The sequence below is a fragment of the Gadus morhua genome, chromosome 1, assembly GCF_902167405.1.
Source record: "Gadus morhua chromosome 1, gadMor3.0, whole genome shotgun sequence".
Lineage (NCBI taxonomy): Eukaryota > Metazoa > Chordata > Actinopteri > Gadiformes > Gadidae > Gadus > Gadus morhua.
This window is the reverse complement of record NC_044048.1, coordinates 27,681,304-27,697,808: the sequence shown is the minus strand read 5'-3', so window position 1 is coordinate 27,697,808 and position 16,505 is coordinate 27,681,304. Positions and strand designations below refer to the sequence as shown.

At 49.4% G+C, this 16,505-nt stretch overlaps 1 protein-coding gene across 1 annotated transcript; it reads right to left on the bottom strand.

Annotated features, from left to right (window-relative positions):
- Nucleotides 1-824: 824 nt before the first annotated feature.
- avpr2aa (arginine vasopressin receptor 2a, duplicate a) lies at nucleotides 825-15,578 on the bottom strand. Its single transcript, XM_030367370.1, has 7 exons — nucleotides 15,113-15,578; nucleotides 13,913-13,973; nucleotides 6,946-7,328; nucleotides 6,384-6,629; nucleotides 5,300-5,446; nucleotides 3,113-3,821; nucleotides 825-1,116 (listed from the first exon to the last, which is right to left on the bottom strand). Exons 3-7 carry the CDS (start codon nucleotides 7,324-7,326, stop codon nucleotides 917-919), a joined length of 1,683 nt encoding a protein of 560 aa, XP_030223230.1. The 5' UTR covers nucleotides 7,327-7,328; nucleotides 13,913-13,973; nucleotides 15,113-15,578; the 3' UTR covers nucleotides 825-916.
- Between the last annotated feature and the right edge of the window lie 927 nt (nucleotides 15,579-16,505).

Sequence of the window (16,505 nt, the reverse complement as noted above, 5' to 3'; positions counted from 1 at the left end):
CTCCTCCGTGCGTTTCTGCCGCTTTCCCCGTAATGTGTACGTTCTGCTTTGGTGGACTGTTCATTGCAGCAGGGAGACGCCATGCAGAAGGAACCATGCGGGGTTGGTACTGAAAGTAATCCCGTCATTGTGTCCTTGCGGAGACCCTGGACTGTTTTCATGTTCTTGTAGCCTCCGTACCCTTATGTCTTTTTATGTGTATGGGTGTGCGTGTGTGTGCATCAGGGAGTTGGTTACTATATATTCCAATTAATGGCCAAATACATCATGTCCCATCCCCCCCGCCCCACACACACATGGTTTTCCAGGGTTGAATATGTAACTAACCTCAGGCATCCATCTTTGTTCTATTTACTTTGATTCAGCAAAGTTTGCGCACATTATTGTTTTTAAAACCCCGATGTACCAGCCGTGTCATCCTCCGTCTAGCCTCTGTTAATCACGAGTGTCTCTCTGGATCCCCCTGCGTCTCTGCCTCTCTCTCTCATGCCCTCAGCTCTGTCGGTCGCGTCCCCAAATCCCACGATCCCGGGCCCCGCATTCCTGCAGTTCTGTCGGAGCAGGTCGGGAGGGGGGATGGGATGCAGAGTTTCCGCGTTATGAATCAGGAGATAGAGCTTCCCCGCTATAGTCACTGCGGAGAAATGCATTCTTGTTTTGTTTTCTCACTCCACAGAATGCCCGACATTCCAGGTGGGTGCCGTTGACAGCTTCTGTAAATTCCTCCACACGCCCGCCGGTGTTCCCGGTCGCCGGCCCCCCCCCCCCCCCCCCCCCCCCCCCGGGAGGTGATGGGGACGATGGTGGTGGTGGAGTGTTTGCGTGTGTGTGTGTGTGTGTGTGTGTGTGTGGTGTGTGTGTGTGTGTGTGTGTGTGTGTGTGTGTGTGTGTGTGTGTGTGTGTGAGCGTGGTTGAGTTAGTAGACGGTATCCTTGGTGATGGAGGTGTGTGTGGTGGTGGAGTCGTCGGGCAGCGAGCCCCGACGGCTGGCCCGTGGTCGGCAGCGCAGCAGGCTCTGCAGCTCTCTAGACACGCTGCTGGAGAAGGCCGTGTAGATCCAGGGGTTGGTGCACGAGTTGAGGCTGGCCAGCAGCATCAGGATGGTGAAGGCCACGCCTGCCATGGGGCACATACACACACACATACACGCACACCCACATAGACATGAACGCATACACACACACACACACACACACACACACACACACACACACACACACACACATGAACCCACTGTTAGGTTATGAGGAATGGGGTTAGCTTTAGAGTGCTTAGGGTTAGAATGAGCACTGACATCACACAGAGGGGGTGGTGTTGAGGTGCTAATTAGCGGTAAGTAGCAACAGCTGAGTCTCAGCAGGTGAGTCTCAGGAATTGAGAATCTGGGGAGAGAGTCTCTGAAGGTTGTGCAGGTGAGACTCAGAGTCTGTTGGACCTAACACGAAGGACACACGTTTCTGTTGAGGAACTTCTATGAGAAAGCTTTTGTTTGAACTTTGTCTTGTCAATACACGGGGAAACTGAATGACAGGGATTCAAGGCGTGGACTGGTCACCTGGAGACCAGATGCCGTGTGGCGTGTCACGAAGAGAGCTGTGCGCCTACGGACTACGGTGGCTGGGGACCTGGGGTGAGTACCTCGCACCTAACACCCTAGATAGGTAAGATTGCGTTCACCCAGGGAGAGTTTAGGAACATACTTCGAGTTCGAAGCACCAGGTAGGGACAGACATTAGGTCACGGACTGTCTACCCAGGTAATAACGAGTGCGGTAGGGCTGGCGCGTAACGTCCAAGCACACACATACACAAATGCATGCACACACATACACACACACACACACACACACATACACATACACATACACACACACACACACACACACACACACATTAACCCACCCACACACATACACACACAAATGCACGCATACACACACACGCAAATAGACCCACAAAATCGCATGTACACACACAACACGCACGCATGCACACACAATTGTACAGACACGCACACATACACACGCACATCCTTTTAACAATATTGTCATATATACAAATGTGCCCCACAAGATTGTACATACAAGAAACTAGCACACCAACAGATCTCTATGTACAATAACATGCCCTTTCAAGGGAGGCAAGAATAAACAGCAATAATTCCACATTCAATTAAAATTAAACAGTTTACGATAATTGTTGAACACTCTGGTTATCCCTGAGGCCAGTCACATGGACGATAAACATTGTTCTGCTGGGACAGTATAATTTGTTACTTCCTTAAGCCATTTTCTCTCTTCTATTAATACATTTTGACGTAATAACCATAACATCAATATTGCGGTGTTGCCAATTCTCATTGCCGATTTGCAAACTGATTTGATTGCTGATTAACAAGTAGGCATTGTGTGTGTGTGTGTGTGTGTGTGTGTGTGTGTGTGTGTGTGTGTGTGTGTGTGTGTGTGTGTGTGTGTGTTGTGTGTGTGTGTGTGTGTGTGTGTGTGTGTGTGTGTGTGTGTGTGTGCACGAGTTTGAGCATGTGTATGCATTTGACATAGACCCTTCAGCTTGTGTCTGTGATTGTCATATCTTCTGTGTGTGTGTGTGTGTGTGTGTGTGTGTGTGTGTGTTTATGACATCTGACCAGCTTATACTGCGTCGGGGGGGCACACATATGCTACATACACCCATCTCTTAGGCGTGACTATTTGTGCTTAAATGAAGGGTATAACACCCATAAAGCAACAATTAGCTTGTGGCTACGTTGTTCTTTCAGCTTTACCTCAGGCAACAGCAGAACGGACGTCAGAAGATCAGATGCTTTCTTCCTGACCAAGAATATAAATACCAGAGAGGGGCCTGCGATCCTACCCAGAGGGTTCTGGTTGTGGATCAAAGAAAACATTTATTCTGGCTTCATCGCGCCAGCCGTATGTTATAATCACACCAACCGCAACTTAGCGAGGCGTTGGGCTATTTTCTGTGGAGTAACAAGACGGATAACTTTTCAGGCAGCTGCCCCGCACCGCATGATTTAGATGTGTTGGGTGGAGACCATGAATGTGCTTGGTGTAAGACGGTCATTTCGGGGGGATTGGGGGGGCTCGGCTCACCTTCGCCTGGAGGTTTGGGGTCCCACGCCGCCCACAGCTGGACGATGAAGTAGGGCGACCAGCAGACGGTGTACACCAGGACGATGACCAGCGTCATCCTCACGGTCTTGGTCATGGCCTTGGTGATGCTGGGGGGCTGCTGGCTGGGGGGCAGGGGCGGGACGTAGTCCGTGGAGCACCGGGGGGACACCCCACCGGGACGGCCGGCGGTCTCGTCGATGGCCTGGCAGGAGGGCTCTTCGCAGGGGCAGCCGTTGCTGTCCTGTGACGGAGACCCCCCGGGCGGACTGGGGGTCCCGGCGTGGCTCTCGGAGCGACACTGGGGTTGTCGTTCTCTCGTCGCCGAAGATATCGTCGTTTGCTCCCCCTGACAACTGTTGCCGTACTGGGCGGTCGGGGCGGCAACGTCGTAGCATTCCCCCGCCTTACTGCTGGGTGCGTGGGAGCCGGAGGTGTTGTTATGCACCGCCTTCAGAAGCGGTGCTCCTCTGTTCCCCACTGCACCACCTCCTCCCGCTCCTCCTCCTCCTCCTCCTCCTCCTCCTTTACCTCCTCCGCTGGACCCCTGCCTGGCTCGCTCGCGGGCCCGCTCCGCGTCCTTCTTGAAGCTCTGGAAGCGGAAGAGAACGGCGTTCTTCTTCAGCTCCGCCGTCACAATCCTCTCCGACTTAAGGTAGATGTTGTTGTGGATCTCCCGGAAGATTCTTATCTGTGAAGCAGCGTAATGGTATGTGAGGGGAGGGGGAGTCGTTCGGATCACGCTGTCATAAATATAATCTCCCCAAACCAGAGGCGTGGGGGAGTTACTGGTTTCATATTCAGGATTTATTGACCGATTAAATTGTTTCCCTGTTACAATGTATTATGGAAACCACAGGCTTATTGATTTTTCGGCTGCATCAATGTGGGGAGAGAGGATAAACGGGTGCAAAGAAATAAAGAGCCACAGAAAAGCACCACACGTTCAATGTGGTGCTTTGACGTTCGCTGTTCCTCGCCACTAAGTTACACTGCTGGCTCAGACATTCTCCCGACATATCACATCTATATCAAGTGATATTACACCCTTATTTAGTGTGAATAAACGATTGCAGCTTTTTACAAGCATGGACATTTTCCCATATTGCTGATAAAATGCTGTAATCGTAATAAATTGCTGCTTTTAGTGAGGTTGGCTCTCCGGTGCTACTGGCTTCGGTCGATGACAGCTGTGTGAGCGCAGGTGTGACGGCTCTGATTCATAGAGTATAAAGGTCAGGATGGTTCAATGGAAGACCTAACATCTCATAGCAGGGCAATCGGCTCAGCCCGAAGCCGCGTGCCTACAAAGTGCATTGTGCGCATCTAGTCTCCTGCAGTCCGCCGATGAAATGCAGCGCACTCAAAACCCAGAGGACACACTCACTTCCATCTTTTTGATCTACTGGTGCCGTGGCCCTGCTCGGATCGGGCCTGTGCAAAACGCCCGATTGCTTGGCCTCTGTTATTGCCGCTTGCAGCACTTTCAAGGAACCGCTCATCCAAACAACTTCCCACTCGACACTGCACTTCACTCTCGGTGCCTCAGCCTCACACCCACCGAGCGTGACGGCGATCGGACGTCGGGTGTCGAGAAGATGGAAGGACATAGATACGGAAGGGCTCAATCCATTTACGTCGGACAAAACGTATGTACAACCACCAGGTGACGTCACTGCATGTGACATGTTGTAAACATTAGTGCAGGGAAATAATGAACTTCCATAAACCCAGTACTGCGTAGGATGCTGTGTATATGACGGAGATTCTGTTCCCAGGGGCCCCTCGGAGAGGAGGGCAGATCTTCTGACCAGCTGGCCCAGCAGTGGTCCTTCCAGTGCTGTGTTAATTAGGGGAAATAGCAGGGGCCCCATCCAATATCTTTCCTTAAATAGAGAATCGGATCCCTATGGGAGGCAGCCCAGAATGTCTCCTCTCCGGGGGGGCTTCTGGACAACGCCAAACAGCATCGCCACTAATCCACACACACGGCTACCTTGAGGCATCATCAAACGACCAGAGCAGCCACCGGCTCCTTCCCATAAGCCTCCACACAACCCCACTGCATTCTGGTCATTCCAACGGGGGCTCCTGTGGATGTGTGGGGCCCGCCAGCCTGAGCAGAGGGGGAGAGGGGAGGGGTGGGTTGGGGGAGGGAGAGATTATTACCTGGCAGACGGTGATGATGAGCGCTGGCAGGATGAAGACGGCCACGGTCATCCAGGTGACGTAGGCCTTGAGGCCCCACGTCTCCGCAAATTGGCCCCAACAGTCGTACTCCCCAGTGGGCAGCTCGGTGCGGGAGAAGATGAACACCTAGAGAGAGAGAGAGAGAGAGAGAGAGAGAGAGAGAGAGAGAGAGAGAGAGAGAGAGAGAGAGAGAGAGAGAGAGAGAGAGAGAGAGAGAGAGAGAGAGAGAGAGAGAGAGAGAGAGAGAGAGAGAGAGAGGGGGAGAGGGGGGAGAGAGAGAGGGGGAGAGGGATCGAGTGAGTGAGAGGGAGGGAGGGAGGGAGGGAGGGAGAGAGAGAGAGAGAGAGAGAGAGAGAGAGAGAGAGAGAGAGAGAGAGAGAGAGAGAGAGAGAGAGAGAGAGAGAGAGAGAGAGAGAGAGAGAGAGAGGGGGAGAGGGATCGAGTGAGAGAGAGAGAGAGAGAGAGAGAGAGAGAGAGAGAGAGAGAGAGAGAGAGAGAGAGAGAGAGAGAGAGAGAGAGAGAGAGAGAGAGAGAGAGAGAGAGAGAGAGAGAGAGAGAGAGAGAGAGAGAGAGAGGGAGGGAGGGAGGGAGGGAGGGAGGGAGAGGGGGGGGGGTTGGGTAATCAGAGAGAGGCAGGATTCCCGGTACCCCCCTCGCTCCCATCAGTCACACCCTGCTGAGCGTACCGGGCTAAATATAGGGCCACCACATCTTGGGTTCTAGCGTGGGGGCACCGGCGATAACGCACCGCTGAGCTCTCGTTTCCTCCAAGTGGCAATGTGGGGGCATCTGTCTCTGTGTGTGTGTGTGTGTGTGTGTGTGTGTGTGTGTGTGTGTGTGTGTGTGTGTGTGTGTGTGTGTGTGTGTGTGTATGTCACTCACACGCAGGCATGCACATGTCTTCGCCATGCATTTTAATCTGCATTCCTTAGCAAGGGCTCTTGCCTTGATGTATGTCAAGCGGAAGGGACGCACACGCTTGCGATCACTTCACACACGCCGTATGAGCTTGTCACCCTTTCCCGTCTCCCCAACACCTCGTCTCCCCCCCCCCCCCCCTTACCTGCGGTATGCTTAAGACCAGTGCCAGGGCCCAGGCCACCATGATGGGGGTGTTCCAGCGGGACATGGTTCCCCCTCGGTAGGCCTGCAGCGGGCAGCAGATGGCGTAGTAGCGGTCCACCGTCATGGCAACTATCATGTAGGGCGACGCAAACATGCCGACGATCTGCATGTACTTGACGGACCGGCAAAGCAGGTCGGGGCCCTGGAACCTCTCCGTGATGTCCCACACCAACTGGGGCAGCACCTGGAGGGACACACGGGTTGTGATGCATGTTGTGTGCGCTACACCTGACATTCAAATCTATCGAGATCCATTGTCGTTGGTCATTCATTTAGAACAAAGCATGACTAAGTTATCAGGGTATTTGCAAAGCGTTCCTTGCCGACATCCACAAACAAAACAAAAAAGCGCTGAATAGTCGTGCTGACTGATCGGTAATCCGCTGTAATCCGACGTCACCGGCACGGCTCAGCAGCCCATATACCAGAAGCCCTTGTTGACAAAGCAGGACAATTCGAACAATGTCGCCGCCGTTGCCGCCGCCGCTGACCTCACTGACCTGAAAGAAGGCCACCACCAGATCGGCCACGCACAGGTTGACCATGAACAGGTGCATGGGCGCGTTCTGCTTCCTCCGCCGCAGCAGCACCCACAGCACGAAGCCGTTGCCCAGGGTGGTGAGGGCCAGGATCAGGGACAGCACGGTGATCTCGGCACGTGCCAGGCCCGCGTCCCTCACCCGGGGCTGGGCCAGCGTGTGAGGGGTGGCCGTGGAGGCGTTCCCCGGAAACACGCCGAGGAAGGAGCCATCGCCGCCGACGCGCGACGTGTTGAGGGAGGTCAGCTGGGACAGGAAGGAGGAGGCGTTGGTCCCTTCGGCGTCCACCGTGGAGAAGAGCCCTAGCCCGTCCCAGAGGGTCTCGCGGCTGATGCTTTCCATGCCTGCGGGACAGACGGAGAGCTAAGCATGTTAGCCGCGGGATTGTCGGTATGTGTTCGTAAGGAATAACGATACAAGCACAGAAAACCCTGCGGAAACAATCCTACGTTTTTCCCGAGATGGGTTCCAAGTCCTGGGTTTCTCGTATGCTCGGATTTCACCAAACTCAGACATTATAAACACCGCTAATACGCTCTGATTGCAATCATCAGGAATTAAGCAGTAACAGCGGTAATACAAATGTTTCTAATGGCTCGGAGGGTTTGGGGTTGGCACGGGGCCTCAACGGCAACTCCCTGTTCGGCTGTAACAAAATAAAAGTGTGTTCTGAGATAGTGTTGATGTATGAATGATATAGGATTTCTGTGTATTTTGGAGGATGTAAGGGCTCCTACATAATTGCATCAGCATGTGTCTGTTTGTTCATCTGTCTCAGCGTCCCACTCAGTTTGACGCAAAGCCGCTTTTGGCTTGTTTTCTTTTTTCATACTTTCTCAAGAGTGATTTGACAGCCTTTGCCTCTATCCCACCCTGCGTAGTCCTTCACCTCCGCCCTCAGCTCTCTCATCCCTCGCTTACCCAATACATTCCTGTTGACTCTGTCTCCTTTCTCTCACTCTCTGTGTGTGTGTGTGTGTGTGTGTGTGTGTGTGTGTGTGTGTGTGTGTGTGTGTGTGTGTGTGTGTGTGTGTGTGTGTGTGTGTGTGTGTGTGTGTGTGTGTGTGTGTGTGTGTGTGTGTGTGTGTGTGTCGCTGCGTGTGTGTCTTTCTCTCTCTGTAGCTCTGTGTGTGTGTGTCTCTCTCTCTCTCTCTCTTCCCTGTGGATGTACAATTCTATCTCCATCCGTCTCTCCTTCTGATTGCAATGAAAGTTTATTTTCCCTCCTTTATAAATACATTGTTGAACAACAAATAAAAATGATTTTGAATTAAAGTTAGTAATTTGAGAGCCCGAGTCGTGGGATTGGGGGCAGCCGATGGGCAAGTAAACAGTGAGTAGCAAACGGTCTGAGAACAAACTGGGGGGAGGACGAGGGGAGCAACGACGGACTTGTGAAAGGGGGGGGGGGCGACCTACTGTCTAAGGCCTGCCAGGGAAAAGGTAGGAGAATATGCAGTGGAAAGAGCCCAAAGAAAGACTGGTGAGGCTCATCACGCGATGATTGAGGCGCCAGGAAGGGACGGCGGCCAGGATACTGCCCCGCCGCCGCCGCCGCCGCCGCCGCGTGTGAGTCAGGCTGGATGAACGCCTGCCCAGGGCCTTTCCTGTTCCTCTTAGTAGACACAAAAACGAAAACAGCTGAAGTAGACCCTTCTTTTCTAGTATAATTTAATGTGGGCGATCAATAGGGTGATTGGTAGTACTGCGTCTTCCTCTACGCCGCTGCATCCCGCTCTGGTAGTCGCAGAGTTGAGGGCCTCGCAGCCGCTGAGGCAGCAGAACAAAAAAAAAAACAGTTACATTAGCAAGTGCTAAGTGCGGGCTTTGCCGCTGGAATGTATGAAGATGATTGCATGACAAGCCGGGCCAGCTGGACGCCACTCCTAGCATTACGGTACGGCGGTGGGGAAAAACAGAAGGAAAGCAGACTGGAACCACCATGAATCCTTGCTCTGGAAGCATCGAGGCATGGCCAAAGTACACCCCTCTTCATTTGTTTGATTGTTTCTGGTCCAACTCTCAGGTTTTAAGTGATTGTTTCAAAGTCGCTGTGTGTGCAAACGCGTTAGCCGTAATAATAACATCAATGCTTTGACGCTCGGATGTGCTTAGTTGTAAAAATATTTGGACTTCTTTATTTGTATAGCGCCCTTTCAAATTGAAGTGCTTGCACAACAGTCAAATCAGAGAGGTAAACATTGAGCGATAGAAAACGTAGTACGATTCCCCCCTTGCATCGCCGCGAGGCCCCTAGCCAGCTACGAGGTCAGCCAGGTCCAGACCTCCTTAATTTAGTTAGAGCTAAAAATAAATATGAGGACTAAATACAACTGTATAAAAAATACGCGATGGGTTTCTCGCCCGGCCTCACTGGTTTTAAAATCCTGGCTCTGATCACAGTCAGGGAACTCCTTGTCGTTTCGGTGATATACTGCTGTTGAAGTCAAACAAGAGATGTTGCGCTATCTAATCAGTTAATTCATTGCTTTCCCTTTATTAGGGCTGTACTGTGGCTGTGCACTGGAATTTAAGACACGTTTTTTTATTTTCTACTGCAGTGCTCCACAATGTAATTCAATTTGCTGTACATTTGCCCTTGTAGGTAATTTCGATGTCAAATGGAGATTGAATGTAGTGTGTGTGTGGAGCACTTGACCTCTATGCTCGCTGTACAAGAATGGTTTCTTTGCCATAAACATGAATTGGTAGAACACATGTATTAATATGCTCCTGTTTTTTTTTCATAGGATGTTTATTAAAGAGACGTTTCTTGAAGGATGTTATGTGTGTCTGACTTTCTATGCAGCTGCTTGAGAAGTATCCTTTAGGGAAAAGAGTTAAATGTTAATTCAACATTAGTCTAGATGTTTTTCCTGGGGATCACATGACTTATACATGGGAGCACAAACAAACCTTAGTTTACCGGAACCCACGGGATCTATTCTATGAATAGTTTATAGTACAAATATGGATGTATCGATTTTTTTTTTTAATTTCCAAGCGCAGCTCCTCAACAGACACAGAGAATTACTCAACTCCAGAGGGAACTATTGAAATCCCTCCAAATATATTCATGTCCCATTTGCATGATGGATGCATCCAAAAAATCAGGTTGTATCGTCTTCAAATTGCAGAATGGCTGGATGACAGTAGACCTGCCTGTGGCAGAGCCAAAAAAAAACATTTGGCTCTGCCACGGGCCGGTCCTCAGAGGAAAATTCCTTGAACTGAAGTTACACGGCAAAAGTAAATAAGGTCTGAAGAGTAACACTGTGTCCACATTAATATAATCCTGCACATGTGCTCTAAATTTGGGAAAATCTATTATGCAGAAGAAGGATATATATATCTTTTTGTACGTTCTTTGACACATGCAAAGTACGGTATTACCCGTTCTGGACCCAGCTTTCAGTACGGGTAAACAAAAAGGCTAATGATTGGATTTGATTCCTCTGGACGGACTGCAGATAGAATCTGGTTTATTGCAGTGGCTGCTTCTGTTCAGCCTTTGGAGCTCCCTTCCCCTAAGTGATGAATCAGTCAATATTGTCCTTGCCATCCCTCAATCCAAACCGTGGGTCCCCCCCCCACGCAGCACCGCTAAATCAGCACAATGCCATCCGCTCTGAGACTCCTTCCGTTCTCCTCGCACACCATCCCTCCCAGTGCTCTTAAGCTCCCACAAACCCTTTGCATACGCACACGTCCCTAGAGATCCGGGTGTGACCACAACTCATGTTGTGGGATCGCACAAGATAACATTACAGCAAACTTTTCCATCCGCGTTTTTGTGCTCTTCTTCTGTTGTCTTTGTTTGCCGACTTTACTGAAACAGGGGAAGTTGTTGCTGTTGCTATGCACACACACTACTGGATAAGGAGCTGTTATCCTGGCCTTAGGTCTTGGTCAAACTGTATAGCATTCACTCTGGGCCTTCTGTTTTATCTGGCATTTTATTTGACCGAACTGAACACAATCTGTATGGTGATGTGTCCGCACTCATCCTATGTGTATTCTTTAATGTCATGTTTAACTGTAGACTCCTCTATGTTTGTGGGTTGATCGTCCACAGAATTTTACAACTCTTTCACACCAATGTTGAAACGGACCCACACATCGGTCAACTGACATAGGTTTTGAAAGTGCTCTATAAATAAAGGTGACCCCCCTTCTTTTCATTTATTCTATTATTTTATTGGAAGTTGATGTATAACCCTGCCTTCTTTTGTGTGATACCCTTGCAATAACCTAACAATGGAGTGTGTGTGTGTGTGTGTGTGTGTGTGTGTGTGTGTGTGTGTGTGTGTGTGTGTGTGTGTGTGTGTGTGTGTGTGTGTGTGTGTGTGTGTGTGTGTGTGTGTGTTGGACTGGATGGACCTGTAAATTGGCAACGCTTGGCTAATCCGTGCCCTAACCTGATGCCCGGGCTACTGCAGCACAAAGAACAGCTAGGAGTATTAACACCGCCCCAGTTGTTGTTTGTTCCTGTCACTATCAATATTAGCTCTCTGCCCTGAAACCCCTGACATGGGGCTCGCCAGTCACGGCTCTGTGTCTCCCCACTCCTCATTGTTCTCTAAACTCTCTCTCTCTCTCTCTCTCTCTCTCTCTCTCTCTCTCTCTCTCTCTCTCTCTCTCTCTCTCCTCTTCTGCTGTCCCCTCTACCGCCCCTTCAACAGCAGGATCTCGTGTCATTCACGCCTGGAGAGGCACATCAATGCTCCTTTCGTTCTGATTAGCAACCTCATTGTTGGATTCTGCCAGCAGGTAATCTATCGCGACGGTATCTGGGGGCTCTGCCTTCCAGACCTACGCCATATCCCCAAGTTATGACCTTATTTACATACCGATCAATAGTGCATTAGTCAACACTGGCCCGATTGAATCACGCTGTCTCACATGCTAGGCTGTGAACTCTCATCCACAAGATATAAAAGGTCATGCCTCGCTTTCTTCTTCAGGCAAAGCTTGAACCATGCATGGCTCCCACCTATATAAAGCATATGGACACAGACACACATTCAGGGACACACACACGCATGAACGTATGCATGCACTTCGTGCCATGCACGCACGCAGACAGAGAGACAGACATTCACAAATTCATGCATGCACGCGCGCACATGCATAAACACCCATTTAATCTTCGATTTACCCTGTCGGAATGAGACCCTTTAGTGCCGAATCTTTACGGTATTATATTCTAAGAAATTCTTACTATATATATATATATATATATAATTTGACAGGCGAAGCTGTACCATTCCAGAGTGAATTCTGAAGGTGGCCTTGTCGCGTGCCCATCGTCCTCCCATGATTTATAAGCCCCCTCCCTCTCTGCTGCCACACGGCAGCGGACCAGCCCTGCCGGGGGAACCAGGTGGACGGCCGTGTCATTTGGCCTGAGCCTTACAAACATCTCGTTAAACACTCACAGGGGGCCGCGCCCCATGGTGCACACACACACACACTGATACGTTCAGCACCTGACCACGTCTCCACACAACGTCTTGGCCGTTGCGTGCAACCGCCGCCGTTTCGTACTCAAGTAGCCTCATACCTTGGGACATTAAGTCCTGTTTGTTTCCACAACACAGCCCCTGCCCCCCCTTCCCCGGCCAATGGACAGTTGGAGAGGGTCCAGGTCCTTATCTGCACCGGTAAAGGACCCGTTCCCCGTTCAATGTTTTCTTTGTTATGTATCATTAACCAGCCGACGGCCGGCCCACACGTGCCTCCCCAGCGCCGCGGCGTGTCTGCGGCTCGGAGGCTAATCCCCCGCGCTCCACACAGAGGCACAGTGTGAGCACAAACCAACAACAGACTACAGGCCAGACCCTACCACCCCCCCCCACCTCCCGCCCTTGCCAACGCGTCTGAGATCTGGTGCCACATTTATACGCTGATGATATAAATCACAGAGCAGAACCAACAGAGAGGAACGGAAGAAGAACAAGATGATGATGATGATGATGGTGACGGTAATATCTTTTCTCGATGGAAAGTTCTGTCCACAATTACAATCAAGGAAGTCGTTTTTGAGAATACTGCGCAAACGTGCCAAACTTAGAAGGGGCAACCAGGGAGCCGTGCGGTTTGGGGAAATGAGCGAAACAAGAGGAACAACACAGAAGACTTGGCTCTCTTGAAATCCAGGTGGTCCGAAGCAGACAAATGACAATGCCGTACGCTGAGTTATTGACTGGAATCGCCTTCTGCTAAGATTGTGTGTAATGTCTGAGCAATCATACTCTTGGGACAGGAAGAGACTGTGTGTCTCAAATTGCTCTACTCAAGAGTTGGAGTGGTGCCCTTGTACACACGTTGACGACCATATGAATACAATGCAAATCATGACCCTGTCTCCTTTCAGGCATGTTCATACAGCATATGTCAATACTGAAAAATCAAGAAGTACCTTGTGTGTTAATTTATTCCAGTTAATCGATTAAAAGACCTGACGATCTAAGTTTAGGGGTTTAACAAACACACTCTCTCTTCACAATAGCTGCACCTTTTAAAATCATAACATACGGGCTAAGACATAATGTATTCACTGTGGAATATTATTCATGCAAATGTGCATAGAGAGACACAGGAATACACTCAATCACAGCCATCTACATACATGGACATTTACACAAACACACCACACACACACACACACGCGCGTTCGCGCGCGCACACACACACACACACACACACACACACACACACACACACACACGTATACAGAATCACGCACATGCACACACACATACAGAATCATGCACAAGCACCCACACACAGATGTGGGTACAAGCACACGTGGGTACACACACACACACACACACACACACACACACACACACACACACACACACACACAGGAGGTAATAAAAGCACCCCAAGGTGAGTGTATATCTTCCACCCAACTCCCCCTCACCTTGTTGTCAGTGCATGGTAGTCGTCCAGACGCGGGCCCCTGTCTCACTGGCGTGGGGTGTCTGAGACGGAGACACGGCAGCGTTAGAGCCCATTACATCAGCTTGGATTACACCGCACATCGCCTCGACTAGACCCCGTATGACTGCTGTCAGCTTATCGTCATGTGTCAGCATATAATTGCTCCCAGTTCATTGTTTGATGTGTGCCTTTTGATGGCATTCTTGTATGAATTACAGTACATCTAAGCATTGTGCGCTAATGTGTGCTGTGATTCATGGCCGTCGGGCTTGAATTGTCGAGCAAAGTACTTATTTAACATGACAATTTGTTTTGTGATTAGGGGGAGAACCCTTGTTTTTCACCTGATCATTGGATAACCAACACCCCTGTAGCTCCTTTCAGGCTTAGGCGGACCCCTCCATGCTCTGTGGATTAATGCAGTCATATCTTGACCCCTCCATGCTCTGTTGATTAATGCAGTCATATCTTGACCCCTCCATGCTCTGTGGATTAATGCAGTCATATCTTGACCCCTCCATGCTCTGTTGATTAATGCAGTCATATCTTGACCCCTCCATGCTCTGTGGATTAATGCAGTCATATCTTGACCCCTCCATGCTCTGTGGATTAATGCAGTCATATCTAGACCCCTCCATGCTCAGTTCATTAATGCATTCATATTAAACTGGACACGTCACGTTGATTAGAACATGGGCTTTCTATATTTATTACAATTACAGATTGTCTGATTACGTTTTTAGTTTTTGACTTTTTGATGGTGCTGTTGAATGTCATGCTGTTCATTTGTTTTAAATTATATTATTTTGAGGACATGTTAGCAGAGTCACATGGGAAGTATCAAGTTAATTCAATCACATTTCCTCTGAAACTAATGTGAGAGGACAGACATGTGACCTAGCTAATGGGCTTAAAAAAAACGATTTCCCACTCGTATTTATTAGATAATATGTAACAAACCGCAATCTATCTTTTTTGTAATCATTTTATATAATAATAATAATAATAATATTTTTTTATAATAATTGTATTATTATTATTATTATTATTATTACTACTACTACTAATGCTGCATTAACATTATAATTATTCGTATTCTTACTGTTAAAATTATTATTATTATTATTATTATGATAATCAAACAACAACAGCAATATCACAAACCAAGCCATTTACTTACTTATATAGTGCCTCACCAAAAGACCACCAAAATCCCAAGCTTGCAAAATGTACACATCCTCAGACACCAATGTGAAGTTTGAATGTCAGAAACAGTTGATTTGTGAATGATTCGGAAATCCAATCAAAAAATTTGGAGCTGTAGACCGGCTCTATTAGAGCCCGCTGATTGAGAAGGAACCTGCTCTCTCTCTCTCTCTCTCTCTCTCTCTCTCTCTCTCTCTCTCTCTCTCTCTCTCTCTCTCTCTCTCTCTCTCTCTCTCTCTCTCTCTCTCTCTCTCTCTCTCTCTCTCTCTTTCTCTCTTTCTCTCTCTCTCTTTCTCTCTCTCCAGGTGATGGTAATATCCCACTGGATAGGCTTCCCCCCTCGGCAGGGCTCAGACAGGAATCGATCTCTATCTACATGTGCGTCCGGGGCTCCAAGTGCGTCCCATTAGGGCTCCTCTGGTGTGTTGTGTTTTCTTCAACGCCGGCAGCACTGAATGTGAGCTCCGTCTACACTCAGCCAACCCCTCCCCTCTCCCCAATCCAGCCCCTCCTACTGGGTCAACTTGCCTGTCCTCTCAACTGTGGTGGGCGGGGCCAGCACCCAGGAGAAAAAGGGGTGGGGGGGGGGTATGTATGGCGGGCTACGCACACATACCTATGAAGTGCTGGAACTGCACAAGGACGGGGAGAGCGAGATAGAGCACGAGAGAGAGAGAAAGAGATATATAGACAGAGAGCAGCAGTGCTTGTGTGTGTGTGTGTGTGTGTGTGTGTGTGTGTGTGTGTGTGTGTGTGCGTTTGTGTGTGTGTTTGTGTGTGTGTGAGAGAGAGTCTGAGAGAATGTGTGTCTGGGTGATTGAGAGTACATCATTTCAAGTGTGCATTTGGGAGAGAGAAAGGCATAATGGGAAGCAACTACTGACGATAGATATCTATAGATAGATGCATCAATCTATTATTAAAGAGAGAGAGAGAGAGATGCTTGTCAGATGAAACCCATAAAAAACAGGTCAAACTGTGAATCAACACGTAGTGATGTCTCTCATGCTCGCCTCGTTTCCTCCTCTTCTGGTGAAGGTAGAGTGCCCGTCCTCCCTAGGGTTTTCCTGTTGCCCCAACCCAGGAATGCATCTGGCTGACTCAGCTCTCGGTCAATACTAGTCCACACCCTTTGGGGATACTCGCACCATTATGAGAATAAGGTGTGAGTCTCCCACTTCAAACGACGATAACTAATGCGGTCCAATTGCTGCAAAATTAAAGGAGAGCAATTATACAAGGGCATTGTCCGCGGCCTGATGTGGAACCGGCCTCAGGAGTGCTGGGTCCACGTGGGTACATAATAGGCACTTGGCCTGCATGGGCACCAGTGCAAATTTTCATTGATGCGCCTCGATGGCTGTATG